This window comes from Carettochelys insculpta, chromosome 5 (assembly GCF_033958435.1).
Source record: "Carettochelys insculpta isolate YL-2023 chromosome 5, ASM3395843v1, whole genome shotgun sequence".
NCBI lineage: Eukaryota > Metazoa > Chordata > Testudines > Carettochelyidae > Carettochelys > Carettochelys insculpta.
The window spans coordinates 69,159,407-69,174,680 of NC_134141.1; the positions used below are offsets into that span (position 1 = coordinate 69,159,407).

The following is a 15,274-nucleotide window of genomic DNA, read 5'->3' on the forward strand; positions in this document are numbered from 1 at the left end:
CACCTGCCTTGTTCCAAGCCAGGACAAAGAAATCTATCTAAAGTCAATCACAGAATATGCTCTTAGGAGAAAGTCTGGGATATACATGTTAGCACACATAAAACCATCTTCACCAAATGAGGCACTCCACCAGAGAAGTAGATTGCATCATGCAATGGGCCACCCAAATACTTTACCCAACTTATTTCTCAGAGAATAACTGTAACAGGTGATGTTAAAGAGATTTATAATAGAATTGGATAAATCGTTATAGTGAAAATATAAATGGGATATTTCCCTCGTAAATGACATAGAATTTATTTTTTGTATTTTGTGTGTCTATGAACCTTTACTATAACCTGAAAGAGCCTTTTTGTTTCATTTTAGAACTATATGTCCTCATGAAACATTAAATGGAAAATGCCTTTTCTTTTTTCTCTCCCTTTAGGTATTGGCTATGCCATGTCATTGCTGGGTCCTGCCCTTGGCTATGTATTGGGAGGGCAGCTTCTTAATATCTATATTGATGTCCCTCTTCAACCAAGGCAAGGCAGTGTTCTGGTTTTCTCCTGTTCTGCCCACACTGTACTATATTGATCTTTTGTTCTTAATGGTAATCTACTAAAATCTTTAGGTACTTCTTATGGCTTCATTGAGGATTCTGGAGCGGGGCAGGGGAAATGGCTCATCTCATCTCCAATCACTATAAGAGCTCTTTCCTTCAGAGAACATTCAATTGTTCTTGTTCTGGGCTTTTTTTGAACTATTCCACACCCCCTGCCAACCTTTAGGCAACATTTATATCTTCCTGATCATTTCAAAGATAAGAGAGCTAAGATCTAATAATTTTTACAGGGAAAAGCTACTCCTTCATAATCCAAGCCGAGTTTCAGGTTTTGGAGAAGGTGGTTACCACTTCTTTTGTTTATCAACCTGAAAATAAGCCCAGACCAAACTTCTCAGCACGTGAACCTAGCAGCAAAAGTTTGACAATCAATATTCTGTGTCCAGTGACTTCCTTTGGTAGCGATATGAGGAGTGGGATCTCACTTCTTTCATTTCAGTGATTATGTTGCAGGAGTTCCACAGTAACACTAAATAAGGTAAAAAAAATCTGTATCGGATCTCATTCTTCAGTGACTTAGGACATAAACTGACCACTATCTTCTTGGGATCAGGCAGAAACCTCTCCCATGGGCATGCCATTGCATAATTTTCCACTGAAGGTTGGGAGGGTTGGTGGGATTCTGTGAAGAATCTGTTGCTGAAATGCAATAGGATACAGAATTAGATTATCATTGGATTGATCCAATAAAGCAACTGGTAAAATCCTGATTTGACTAAATTATAATTGCTTTTTCAATTTCCAAACTTTTTATGACTTCAGCTACCCAACTTCACCATGATGGGATTAATATCCAGTTCATATTTGACTTATATAAAAATCTACTAATGTAAAGATATTCAGAATTGTTTTGAGTAGTATTGAACATATTTTTAGTAATCAGTAATGTGTTGGTGACATTGCAACACCTGTTTTTTCATTGCTTTCTTATTAGTCAGTCCAGTACATTCTGGTTCAAGAGCCTCCTTTTTCAGTTTTATTGTATTTATAATAATGTGAGTGGTTGATTATGTACAAATGTAAAACAATAGAATTTAACAGATCCAGAAAACAATGAGGAAAAATATTGAGTGGAAAGATATGTGTCATTATTAAATCCGCATTTTCCAAATTAACATCTTTTCTAGCACAGAGATGGACCCAGATGACCCACGTTGGCTTGGGGCATGGTGGATAGCATTTCTCTTGTGCTGTATTACAACGTGGCTTCTGATAATACCCTTTTCATGTTTTCCAAAGCACTTACCAGGTAAATGTTAATTGTTAACCAACTAAATTAAATGGTAGTCTGGGCATGTGGCTACAGTAGTACAATGGGGATGGGCACTCTAAAGTTCTGTTCCACTCTGTTTACTGTGTCCTACTGAATCAATAATCTAATTGTTCTTTACCTTGTGCCATGTAAAAGAAGTAATGCTTTGTGGTTGGAATATTAATTATGTCTTTTGTAAAAGGTAAGCAACGAAATTTTAACTGTTAGAGGGTTTTTGAAAGGCTTAATGGGAATTAGAGCTGGAGAGCAGTTTGAGGGTGTAGTTGACATAGGCTGAGGGCAAGGGAAGTAAGGGGCATGGTGGGTAACGTTTTCAAAAAAAAGTTCCTCATGTTAGGCTCCCAAGTCCATAGTTTAGATTATCAAAATAAATTACCTGAATTTCAGACTGCTCAGCACCCACCAACTCTTACTGACTGAATTAGTCCTGCATTACAGCCTTTGATTCAGACTTATCCTCCTGCTTTTATGTATGGCTGGAACAGGAAACATAGATTCAAGTATCCTAGGACAGGTTTACAGAACTTAGGAACTTTATAAAGTTTCTTCTTTTAGTACAGCTAGTATCTTCCCAAATACTTTTAAAAAAATCCAACACTGGAAACCCACTCATTGCTATACTTACCTACACACTTCTACTTTCCATCCTGTACACACAACTAGATCCATTGTTTGCAGGCAAGCCCTTAGGTACAATTGCATTTGCTCTGATCCTACTGACAGAGACTGAAAACTACAAGGCCTTTACCAAATATTCATAAGCCTGAATTACCCACCAGGAGAAATAAAAAAACAAATCGACAGGGCCAGACGAATACCCAGAGACCAGCTACTCCAAGGTAGGCCCAAAAAAATCATTACCTACAGCCCCCAACTCAAACCACTGCAGTGCATTCTTAAAGACCTGTCCTTAATCAGAATGCCACACTCCAAAAGGCCCTAGGTGACAGACCTGTTCTCTCCTACAGAAAACTTACCAACCTTATGAGGATTCTCACCAACAACCACAGTCTATACCTGCGGGAACACCAGTCCTGGAACTTTTCCTTGCAACAAGGCCTGTTGCCAACTTTGTCCACATATCTGTTCTGGATATCTATTCATCACTAGACCTAACCGGGTTATTCACAGAATCATGGGCACATTCTCATGTTCCTCAACTAACATCATATATGCCATCATGTGCCAGCAATGCCCAGTTGCTTTGTATATTGGACAGACTTCAAACTCTCTTAGACAAAGAATTAATGGGTATAAAACAGACTTAAAAACACTCCTGATTCACAAACCTGTCACTCAGCACTTTAATGGAGTGGGCCATTCTGTTAATGACCTGAAAATTTGTGTCTTAGTGAAGTGGAATTTTCACAACAGTTTGGAAAGAGAGGCTGCTGAACTCTCTCTTATATTCAAATTCGACACATTAACATGTGGTTTGAACTGGGATGGGAATTTTCTAGGTCATTATAGGGGCTCTTATGCAAACTTGGCTTTATCTAATTCTTGGCTCCCCACCCCACCCTTTTCTGCCCCTCTACTTTCTAATTTGCTCACCTTGATAATATTTTTCTGATTCGTCCACCTTGATTACAATTTTTGGTTCTCTGTGCCTTAAATATTGAGTCTGTTCTGGTATGGCTATGGTCTGAAGAAGTGGGTCTGTCCCACAGAAGCTCATCACCTAATAAATTATTTTGTTAGTCTTTAAAGTGCTACGGGACTGTTTTTTGTTGTACAAAATGTTCTGTTTGTGTGGGGAATGGTAGAAAAAAAGGAGAGAAGGAAGATGAAAGTTATAAGTATAGGGGCAGAATGGTGATATGAATGGAGTAAAATGGCCATGACAGGGTTCAGTGAGCCTGGAATTTCTTTTTCTGGGTTTGGTATCACCAGCAACTCTCATGCTTGTCCTTGAAGTTCTTGTTGTGATGCTCTCAGCAGAGCTCTGCTTTCCGTACAAATACATTATTGATTTGCTTTGTGCTCTGCATCACTGCATTGTCCAGCAGAATTTATGTGACGTATTTTCTCCTGGGAAATGAAATATTTTATTGTAAGAGTGCACTATAAAGATAAATTTGTTACAAGCACTAAATTACTCATTACTTTCATCAGGTAAAATAAACTTGTTCTTTTGTAGGTACAGCAAAAGTACATGCTGAAAAAATTTCTGAAGCTCATCATGATGGAAGTGAGGCATTCGTTGAAGACAGGAATATTGGAAAACATTTTAAAGATTTTCCAGTCGCTCTTTTGGTAAGGATAAACAGTAAAGTCAGCAGACAGGGCTTCCAGTTCAACAGGCAGCTCTGTTTGCTGAGCTTCCAGTCGGCTATTCTGTCGAGAGAATGGCTGGGCAGTCTGGCTGCTCCCTGTCAATGGAGTGGATCACTTTTTCGATCCGCTTTTGCATGTGGACATGATCTGTCTGCAGAAGTTTTACTGGAAGATCTCTTGTGTTAGTAACTTCTTTTGACAGATCACTGTGGTTTAGATGCAGCCCTAGTGTTTCTGGAAAGTAGGTAAGCATTAATAACTTGTTTTGTGAGGATGAATGGTGTTATGGATCCACACACTCCCACTCACTTTCTGTGTGGAGGTGTGGATATATCAGTGCAATTCTTTTAATGCTTACCCTTTTTTGCACAGAATTGGAACTGATGGACTAGAGTAAGGATAGTGTTTGGTATGGGTGGTGTTAAATCAGCCTGTAAAAATGTTATCTGCATTCTCACTTTCCTTGAGTCAAGTAGAATCCCAAATCTATAATTCTTTTCAGCAATATGATTGTACCATATTACCAGAAATGTAAATATCTGCTTAATAAGATGAGTACCTATGGGCTTGTCTGCACTACCACCTTCCTTCGAAGGAAGTATAGTAATTAGGGTGTTGGGAGTTTACTAAAGAAGGGCTGCCATGCATAGGCAGCTCTTCATTAAGCAAATTCCACCCCACAAAGTTTTAAACATCAAAGTACTGGCACGCATCTAGCCACAGCTCACTCACCAGTATTTCGAAGTTTTGAGGAGTAAGGGGACTTTGAAGTTGCCCCGGCTAGACTTGTGTGTGTGTGTGTGTGTGTGTGTGTGTGAATTTGCTTAATGAAGTGCTGCCTATGCACAGCAGCACTTCATTAGTAAACTCCCAACACCCTAATTACCATCCTTCCTTTGAAGGAAGGTGGTAGTGTAGACAAGCCCTATGTCTTACACTCTCTTTCTTAGTAACAGAGAGGAAGCCGTGCTAGTCTATACACTATCAAAACAAAAAGCAGTCAAGTAGCACTTTAAAGACTAGCAAAATAGTTTATTAGGTGAGCTTTCGTGGGACAGACCCTTGTGGGTCTGTCCCACGAAAGCTCACCTAATAAACTATTTTGCTAGTCTTTAAAGTGCTGCTTGACTGCTTTTTGTTTTGATACTCTCTTTCTTGATTGAGATGCAGGCTGAGGGTGAGCGGGGAGTTCTAAAAGTTTAAATAAGAAATTAAACTAGTTGGACGCCTTTTCCTGTAACTAAAAAAAAATCAAGACCATTTCATAGAACACCTGTCAATATTTCATTATTTGAAGAGATACGTTATCTTAAAAAGTCATTTATCAGGTGTCTCTATTTACATACTGACTCTGCCAGTCAGATGAACATTCTCCTGTCCCAAGTATCCAGAGATTCGAAAGAATCCTAAGTCATGTTTGCAAACATCCTGAAATCTGTGTACCAGTCTTGTCTTTCTAAACCCTTCATAGTACAGCACTAATTAAGTTAGGAGCAGCAAGTTTAGAACCTCAAGAATATGTCAGGAGATGCTTGTGCCTGATTCTAGATCTCAGGAACCTCAGTGAATACATTCAGTGTGCCAGATTCCACTTGATAACTTTTGTTTGTTATCCCTGCTGTAAATCCCATGGAGCAGATCATTGCCCTCAACTTACATGTTGCTTATTTTCATGTGGCCTCCTACATCTTGTGGTTCTGGAGACCTATTGCCATCTGAGTGCTGGTATTTTATTGGCACTGAGAGTATTCAAAAAGTGCCTATGAGCAGTACTAGCCTAGCTTCTCAGCCAAGGATTACACATTTTCCCTTGTATGGATGTGTGAAAAAACTCATGAATACAAGTATAGTCACAGCAAAGCAAATGTTATTTAGTTTTTATCCCTGGGCTTAAGGATCGAATTTAAAAGTGAAGTCTGACTCTGTCTGAATGTATAAAGTTCATCAGAACTCTCCTGGACACATTAGCAGCAAGAGAATTCTGCCCATGAGACAGATTTAAAAAAAATTATATTTCTCCTCAAACAATAAAAAAATGTATCTAATTTCCAAGGTCATGTAGCTTCATGTACATTTTTAATCCTATTCGCTAGGTTACATGTGAGACCATTTAAGAAGGAACAAATCAGTTAATAGAACAACAAACCATGGTATGTCACTGAAATAACTGCTTCCAAATACATTTTTTTCCTCTCAGGAATGGTGGGTTACACAGGGAAAAGTGTGTGCAGGAATTCCATTTGTCCTTCCTGCCTTTCCCAAAATTTTAATGACAGATGCATTCAGGAGGACCAGGGAAGCACATATAGATTATGTTCAAACATGTAGCTTTTGATCTCATTTAGAATGTATGATTCATGGAAATACGCTAGAACTAACAGCAGCAAGATTGGCTTCCAAAGTGTTTCCATGTAGCATTAAGAATTCTTCCATCTAAAAATTCATAGATATTTCCATGGCTACTTATTATCTAAAAAGATAACAACTTGTAGTAGCAACTTCATTGTAAATTGTCATCGTATTTTCCTGTTCTTTTAAAAATCCGAATAAAATGTAGTATGCATGTCTAGGCAGCAATTCTGCTTACCCAAGAAATTTCTAACAGAATGAACCTGTGAGAGACTTCAGAATAAGTTACATTTTATTATAGAAGTAAATTCCTTGGATAAGTGTATGCAGAGAAGACCAACCGTGTTTGTATTACTAAGACTGTGTCTACTCTACATACCTTGCAGCAGCACAGCTGTGCCACTGCCATAATGCTAAGATATGCAGTGCCATGCTACGAGGGTATGCAGTGTAGACATAGACCATGGGCTGGTGAATTTGTCGGTGGGAGAGTTTCTTCTGTTCACAAAGCGCTGTTCCCAGCAGTGTTTTTTGTCATTAAAACTTTTGGCTCCTTGCTTCTCCCTAATCACTCAAATTTATGTCCCCAAACTTCTCCCATCCTACAAGAGAATATAGTTAGAAAGAAGAGGATGCAAAATAAAAATGAAACTTTACTTCCTTTTGTCATTTAGCCTGACTATATGATCTATTTAACACAGTCTAATAAATGGAAGTCCTGTCACTTAAACATTTAAAACTAGAATGGACAATTAATGTGTCCTGGAGAAAAATCTTTATTGAGACTAATTTCTAATAAATCTATTTCAGCTGAGGATAACAAGTGAAATATGGGGAAAAAGCAGAAGATCATATTGAGCATTTCAGGGCTTGTATTGTTTTGGTTTAAAGGTCTTGAGTATCAGCACACATTTAAAATGTTGTTTTTAAACACACTGTAGTTTCTACTTTCATTAAATAAGTTTAGCAATAGTAAGGCATTAGTAAAGGACTCTACAAAATGCTAAATAACCTTTTCCCTCCCAGATACTGCTGAAGAATCCTGTCTTAATGTGTTTAATAGTAGCTGCTTCTACAGAAGCTTTAGTTGCCACTGGCTTTGCCACATTTCTGCCCAAATTTATAGAAAATCAGTTTGGACAATCATCCAGTTATTCAGCTACACTAGGAGGTAAAGTGACTTTTCAATTCTTTAAATTAAAATAATAAATATTGTGCCATATATATTGTGCTGCTTTCCCCCAAAATGTGTTCTTTTTCCTTTTCTTCCTTATTTCATCTTTTTTTACTTTTGTCTAATTAGAATTTGGCTTAGCTGGCCAAGATTGTGTCTTTGGCAACAATGCACTTTTGACCAGAAAGAGGCAGCTAAAAGGATTACCATAAACAGCTTAATGCTTGTACAGGTTTGCCAGATCTTGAAGTTCCTGCTAAGACTGTATGCCTTGTGTGTGCTTTTTTCAGTTATGGGTTTGCAGGTGAAAGTCAGCCAGGTTTTCTATCTTTAGTTCTCTTTTCTCTCCCTTTTTGTGTGTATTGTTCTTATTTTGTCATCTAGGAATTTGGACCAGAATTTAATGTGAGCAAGAACAACAGTTCCAGCCTGTCTCAAGTAAATGTAACTTCCTTTCTAAAAGGGGCAGTTATGGAAGTAAAATAACAATCAGTGAACACATTGAGAATAGTCCAAGTTAAAATACCATCAAATAAATTAATTGAAATCAGGTATTTTGGAGCGACCTAAAAGGCAGAGTTGCTGAAAACTAACATTAGGCTACTGGCATGCTGAGTCTACTGCCTAATAGTTAAGACTGTGTGGACGTTATGGAAAAGCAGAGTTTTAAGATCATTAATTAGAGTTTTGCAGATGTTGAGGGGAAGCTCTTATCAAATTTGAAAGGCAGAATGGCAGAAAGCACCAAGGTGTTGGAAAATTTATCAATTGTGTGATAGCAGCTTGCTGAGCAGAGGTAAATTGGACTCTTTTGGTTGTCAGTGAGCTAACTGAACCTTGGAACCTTTCAATTTATCTCCTCTTTGACCACAATGAAGCAGTTCCCTGCAGGAGTTCCTAGGTTTTGCTGTGATTCCTCTTTTCCCATTCAGCTATGACTGCTACAGGTCTTTAGTTTTTCCTTCAACCCTGGTCAATTTCTGTGGCTGCTTGTCTTCCTGTTGGGCCTATTATTTCTTTTGGGTTTATTCCTAACCTCAGAAATTAGGTTAGGGAGACCATGCATCAAAGGATTGGAGGACCAAAAAGTCCAGTATCTGAACATCCTTGGAACTCATTATGGAAAACCTTGTGCTTAACATAGCAGTAGGCTGAGGGGAGGAAGTTTCCAACTGGCTAAAGGGTTCACAGAAGAGATGAACACTTGAGAGCATGTGAGAGTGCTATGTTGATCTCATGTGTCCACCACATAATCTAGGAGTGGGTTGTGTCTTTGGCAATTAGAAGTTTGAAGCAGTAGTTGAATAATGAAAAACCACAGATGCATGAATCTAAAACTAAAGAGAATAATTTAAGTAATTTTTGTGAGAGGTGTAATAATAGATTATTCATGCCTTTTGAAATTCCAATAATATAGTTCAAAAATAACAAAATCTGAATAACCCTGATATGTTTTGATTTTTCAAATATGAAATTATTCTTTATTGCTTAATTATGTGTTGCATTTTTGTGTAATTGCTGGTGTCTCATTTTCCTACAGGGCTTGTGTTAATTCCGGGAGCAGCTCTAGGCCAAATCATAAGTGGCTTCTTGGTTTCCAAGTACAAACTGGATTGCAAAAACGTAATCAAGTTCATGTTAGGCACATGCTCAGTGGCACTAGTATTAAACACAGTGTTTCTGTTCTCTAAATGTGGGAATGAACCATTCGCAGGGGTCTCTGAAACGTATAACGGGTAAATATATTTTAATATTTTATGGACTTGCTAACACTGTTCAAAATAAGTAAATTGTTTTAAAGTGCATAAATATACTTTTCAGATTTCTTGTTTAATTTTCTTTAATGTATGAAAAGCACCTTTTGACAAAGCGTAGATTCTTCTTCATTGTTGAGTCCTACTAGCAGTGGATGAAAACAGGAAAAAAACAATATTCTTGTGATGGGTTAGGGTTCTATAAAAGAACGAATGGCAGGCTGACTCAGCTGTTATTTCTCTGCATCTTGGAGATGTGGGCAGCTTTTGTGGTTGCTTAGATTAAATATCTGTGTTTCTCTGGAGGAAGTTTCTCCTTCAACTCTTGTGAATTTCTGCAGCTTGGTTAATTTTTGGAAGTTCCTTTCTTGATTGATTCCCATCCCTGAGTGTCTACACAGAGAATTAATTCTTTTAAAAGGACTTTTGAAAAAATGCAGCCCATTTTCCAAATTTGCTTTTCTATTCCCGTTCCAGAGAGAGTGCCCCCTTTTGAAAGACTCTTTCAAAAGAGAAAGTGTGTAGATACTCTGTAGTCTGCTCTTTAGAAAGAGGGGGTCCTCCGTGGCGCCGGCCAGCTGGAGCACGGAGATGCCCCTGCCAGCATAAGCGGGGTCCTCTGGTTTCTGCGTCCTGCTGCATTTAAAGACACAGGGACCCAGAAGCCCTGTGGCAGGAAGCTGGCAGCAGGGAGAGCACGAGCCTCCTCCAGCTTACCCTTGTATTGACACCAGACCATCAGCAGCCACCCCACAGGCAGCATGGCCAGCACCCAGGAGTCCCGGACCCCCACTGAGCTCAGAGGAGCCTAGCCAGGGCCCCAAAAAGGGCCCCTTCTGGACGGAGGCCAAATATAGGTACCTCCTTGGACCTTGGGGGGGTGCGCAAGGAGGTCCTTCTGCACATGGGTGTCCATCAAACTGGAACTCTGCGGCATTGCCCACCCCTCCACTGGCCTGATGACCCTGGGGCAATCCAGCTGCACACCTGACTAGGTCCACTCCAAGGTACAGAAAGCTAAGGCAGGCTTACTGCTGTGTCCAGGATGTGACCAGCAGCTTGGGGGCAGCACCCACAGACTGTCCCCACTTTGAAGAGCTGGACTGCCTCCTTGGGGGCAAAGCTGGCAGCCCCCCGACCCCAGTTGCCCTCCTGGACACCATCAGGCCAGAGTAGGAGCCAGAGGTGGAGACAGTGGACCTGCCAGGACCATTGGGCACCAGCATCCTCTGGCTGAGGGAGCAGGACATCCAGGCAGGAAGCGATGGTGGTGGATCCAGCAATGGGACCCTTGTCATCGCCATCCCCTCTGGGTCGTCAAGGCAGGACCCCTCCAGCCAGGCTCCCACCCCGAGTTCTTGGAGGGACCGCCAGGTAGGTACTGGGTGTTCCAGACACCCCAGCACATGGGGAGGGGGTGCCTGCCTCTGTCACAGCTGGCAGTGGGCTGCTCACATGGCCACTGGCCCCAGTCCATACACACCCCGGATGGCTGAGCTCCGCAAGCTCCGGAGGGAGCTGTGCCCTGCACTCGGCACCTGCCTCTGTGGAGAGCACCACAGTCCGCTTGCCTGGGGAGGGAAGAGGCATCCTGACCGAACCTGGTGTGAGCCCCGCTCGTGGGGGGAACCCACCACACCCAGGATCCCACAGGTCCTGCAGCTCACCGTTCAGTGGAGGTTGGCAGGGGCATGGGGCATGGCCCTCAGGGCCAGGTAGCAGGAATGATGGGCCATCCCTCTGCCTCCTTCTGTCTCCATAGGTCCACCATCTGTTAGCCAGTGGCCGGGTAATGTGCGGTGAGGTACTCCCCTGGGTCCTAAGCAACCCAGTTTTTTTACTGTTAGAGCAGACAGCCCCTAGCACACTCACCCACGGCCAGGCTGTAGTAACCAAACGGTTAAAGTTCTTTTTGTTGTGCCGGCTGTGTTGCAGTAACAAAAGGGTTAACAAAATGGTTAGGCTCAGAGCTTAACTAGTTACAAGTTTATTTAAGCTACAGTTATAAGCGTGCGGTTACAAAAGGCTATTGTTTACTTCTTATATGCTAGCAAAGTACAGGTGTTAACAAGTTAAGTTACAATCCAATACAAAGATATCTGTTACCATCTAACACAATGATATCTTGACACTAGTTACAGAGCTCTAATTCTTTAGCCGTGCACAAAAAAGACAGAGACCTAGCATGGGTGTATCTTACCCTCTCTGCGTCTCTCGATACCAGCGTAGCCAAGCCGGATCGGTCACTCAATTCCGCGGAAAGAAGAATACGAGGTTGGGCGTCCCCAGCAGTGGACCTCGGGAGGCAATCACCTGACCCGACCAGCAGGAAGTTGGTTGAATGCACTCAGAGTTAGAGTTCTGCTGGACCCACCTTTTATACCCCTTTTGGGTTACGTATTCTCTTTCTTATCTATGGTGCCAGATCATACTGGTCTGTCTTTGTGACGCCAGTTTGTTACAAGGGCATTTCTTACTTAGTTTGCACTTGTAAGACAAGAGATAAGCAATTTAGGAGTACAGGACATTCTTTTGTGCGGGCGGGGCACTTCCCCTTCTGGGGTGATATGTGTGTGTGCATCATATCGATCAATGCCAGCTGGGGTGATTTCTGAGGGTCCCCCCACTCATGTTGACAGTCTGGCCTGTTAGCCTTCTAGCTGTACTTTCTGCTTCTCAGGGTCACGATAAGCTAGCATATCTGGGCCTCAATGAGGGCATCAAAGACTGTGCTGTCAGCAGCCGTTTCCGTACCCTGTGTGCTCCTCGGTGGGGGGGGGGGGCAGCGAGCAAGCTGGCTTGTAAGGGGGAGACTTTGTCTGGCTACATTATCCACGGCCCGGCTGAGCCTCATTCATGGCCAGAGGAGCCCAGAGCAGATGGCGAGGGGACCGGGACACCCCTACCTCTCGCACCATGTGGGGCCACCGCTGGGGCATGCTCTGGCACCACCAGAAGGAGGAGACCACCACCACCACCCACACAGCGGCCCTGCAGGAGTGGCTGGCGATGGAGCGGAAGGCCTAGGTTTGGGTGGCAGGCACTCTGGAAGCCCTCACCCAGGATGTGACTGCCCACCTGACCCAGCCTCTTGCTCCCATGCAAGGCAGTCCTGCTCCACCCCCGTCACAGCCCCTGACTTGGCTGCTTCTGACCTCACTGCCTGGCTCCCATCTGACCTGCCTGGCTGGCACTTGGCTGGTAGCTGGTGGCCAGTGCTGGCCAGAGTGAGCTGATCCTCGCTGCCCCTGCCCCTCCTCCTCTCTCCATGCCCCCTGATGAGACTGTGTCCCCCCCGACACTCCGGTCTCCCCAGGGTCCCATCCCTGTCCCAGCCCAGACAGGGACCCTAGACCTGGGGCAGTAGGGGTCTGATGCCTGGCATGGCTCCAGGCCCTCCACCCCTGTGGAGGAGTAAGGCCCCCCACTCCAGGGTCCCCCTTCAAGATGTGTTGTCCCCACCCTGGACCCCCATTGTAGATAGTTTCCCCCTCCCCCATGCATAGTTTATTATAGAGTTTGTCAGGTTGAAAGAGTTTTCTTTTTACCATGCCAATTTCCCTCATGAATGGTGTGGGAGAGTCATTGGGGTCCCCAAGTGAAGGCTTCCCAGAGGGCCTCCCTGAATCACACCCCATTCTGTTGTGCCTGGTGGCACAGAGCAGCAGTTGGCTGCTCATAGCTGGGACTGGCCTTGACAGCTCAACCCTGCACAAATGGCTCATGCTTTTTCTCCATGATATTATGGAGTGTGCAGTATGCCCCCACCATGTCCAGCATGTTGTGGCAGCCAACCTCTAGTCACATGAGGAGGCAGCAAAAGCACCCCTTCAGGTGCCCAAATACCTACTCCGTGGTGTTCTGGGCCTGGTTCAAGCAGGCATTATACAGGTCCTGGCTCAGGTCTGTGTGTCCTGTATAGGGCCGCATGAACCACGGGTGCAGGGGGGAGGTGGCATCAACCATGATACAGTGGGGCATAGTGGTGTCCCCAACTGCGAGGTCATATAGGGGGATGTAGGTCCCCCCTGTATCCTGTGGCTGAGCCAAAGGTTCCTAAACAGCCGAGCTTCATGGGCCCAACTTGGCCAGCCCATGTAGACATCCATGAACCACCCTCTCGTGATCATGAGGGCCTGGAGCACCATGGAGTGGTACTCCTTGCGGTTGATGTAAGCTCCCATGCTGTGGTACGATGCTATGTGGGTTCCATCCAGCACTCTGAAGCAACAAGTGGGTCTCCTGTTGTATGCCATTCTTTCTTAAAGACTGGGAGGCTTCAGTTGTTTTAAACTTGTTGCCTGCAAATTTCACTGTGTGAGCCTTGGTTCTCATGTGAAGGAGTAAATAACACTTCCTTATTCATTTTCTCTATGCAGTACCTGACGTCATAGATTTCTACCATATATCCCCCAGTTATTTCTTTTCCTAAAATAAACAGTGCAAGTCTTTAAAAACTTTTCTAGGGTGGAAGCTGTTTCATACCCCTCATCTTTCCAATATGCTTTATTTTCCACTTGCCAATGTTCAGATATTTAATGTTTGATGCTACAGTTTAATTATGATCAGCACAGTTACAGCTTGAATAGTACTTTGTGCATAAATACTCTACATTTTTTGTTAGTTCTTAAAATATTTAGAATGGATGCATGTTTTAAGAGACTAGTTGAGGATCTGTTGTAGGAAGTTACAGCATGCACAAATGTTTACGTCAATCTTCATATTGTACTGATGATTAGTCAAAAAAATTCTATTTGGTTTAAGATGGTACCAGCAGAGAGACCTTTTAAATGTGTGGTAGTGTAAAACACTCATTTCTGTTACGCAGGGTCTCAGAAGACATTGAAATTACTACTGTTTCATAAACAGATAAAAAGGCACACATTGCTGGAAGTCAGGCAGAATGGGAAAAAAAAAAGTATCAGCTATTCTGAAACTCAGACAACCCATCACTAACCAGTTATTCTATCAACACAACTCCAATTGTTTGAGGAACTGCCAAGGAGCCAGATGGTATTGTGGAAGATAACTTCCATGCTCTGGTACCTAAGGATTCTAGCTCCCATTGAAAGCGAAGCATAAACATGAGTGATATGCAGTGTAACTGAGTATGTGACTTCTCAGTATTCAATTACTGTTCCCAATTCTTTAAGTTCTTTTACTATTCTCCATTCTATGTTAGAATAATAGGGTGACAAAATAGGATCTTTATTTTGATTAATATATAACAGAATTGGCAGTTCTAACTTCTGCCTTTTGTTCTTGAACTCTTTGCTGGCCCGACATGACTCCAAATCAAGTACATACAAGTGAACCAATATGCTCCTTACAATGTGAATGAAAGAGGTGTTCATGTCATTCAACAGCTAAAAAGGGACAGTGAAGAACATCAGAAATTGGAGTGCAAGTTGGAAGCAAAGAAATTTAGGTATATTAACCTAGGACAAATATGCTGCATTCACTTTATGCAAATTACCAGCTGCTATTTGCTTTATGTAAATTATTTTGGGGGCAGTTCTATTGCCTGTGGCATACATGCACACCCAGACCTGATAATCACACTGATCCCTTCTGGCCTTGGAATATATGAATCAATTTGTATTAGTATGCATGAATTAAAGTCAAAAGTTTTCTCTCACACATAATAGGAAGATGACACAAAACATGGAGTCTGACTTGTAGGCTGTTTCAAAGGTGGAAACAATAACTCTAAACTGAGTAAATCAAATACTTTCAAGCCTCAGTAGTCTAGAGAGATTTTTAGTTATTTTGATGCATTAAAATGTAAAATAAGACGTACACATCAAGAAATAGTGACTGCCCGCAAACTTTGAAAGGAAAAT

The 15,274-nt window shown here is 42.4% G+C and overlaps 1 protein-coding gene across 1 annotated transcript in view; it reads left to right on the forward strand.

Annotated features, from left to right (window-relative positions):
• The window catches only part of LOC142013121 (solute carrier organic anion transporter family member 4C1-like), a 94,948-nt gene that overhangs the window by 58,998 nt on the left and 20,676 nt on the right, over positions 1-15,274 (forward strand). Inside the window, exons 4-8 of the mRNA XM_074994192.1 lie at positions 428-524; positions 1,732-1,853; positions 4,018-4,133; positions 7,530-7,674; positions 9,218-9,413. Coding sequence (XP_074850293.1) covers positions 428-524; positions 1,732-1,853; positions 4,018-4,133; positions 7,530-7,674; positions 9,218-9,413 — 676 coding nt within the window. The remainder of the gene's footprint in view (positions 1-427; positions 525-1,731; positions 1,854-4,017; positions 4,134-7,529; positions 7,675-9,217; positions 9,414-15,274) is intronic.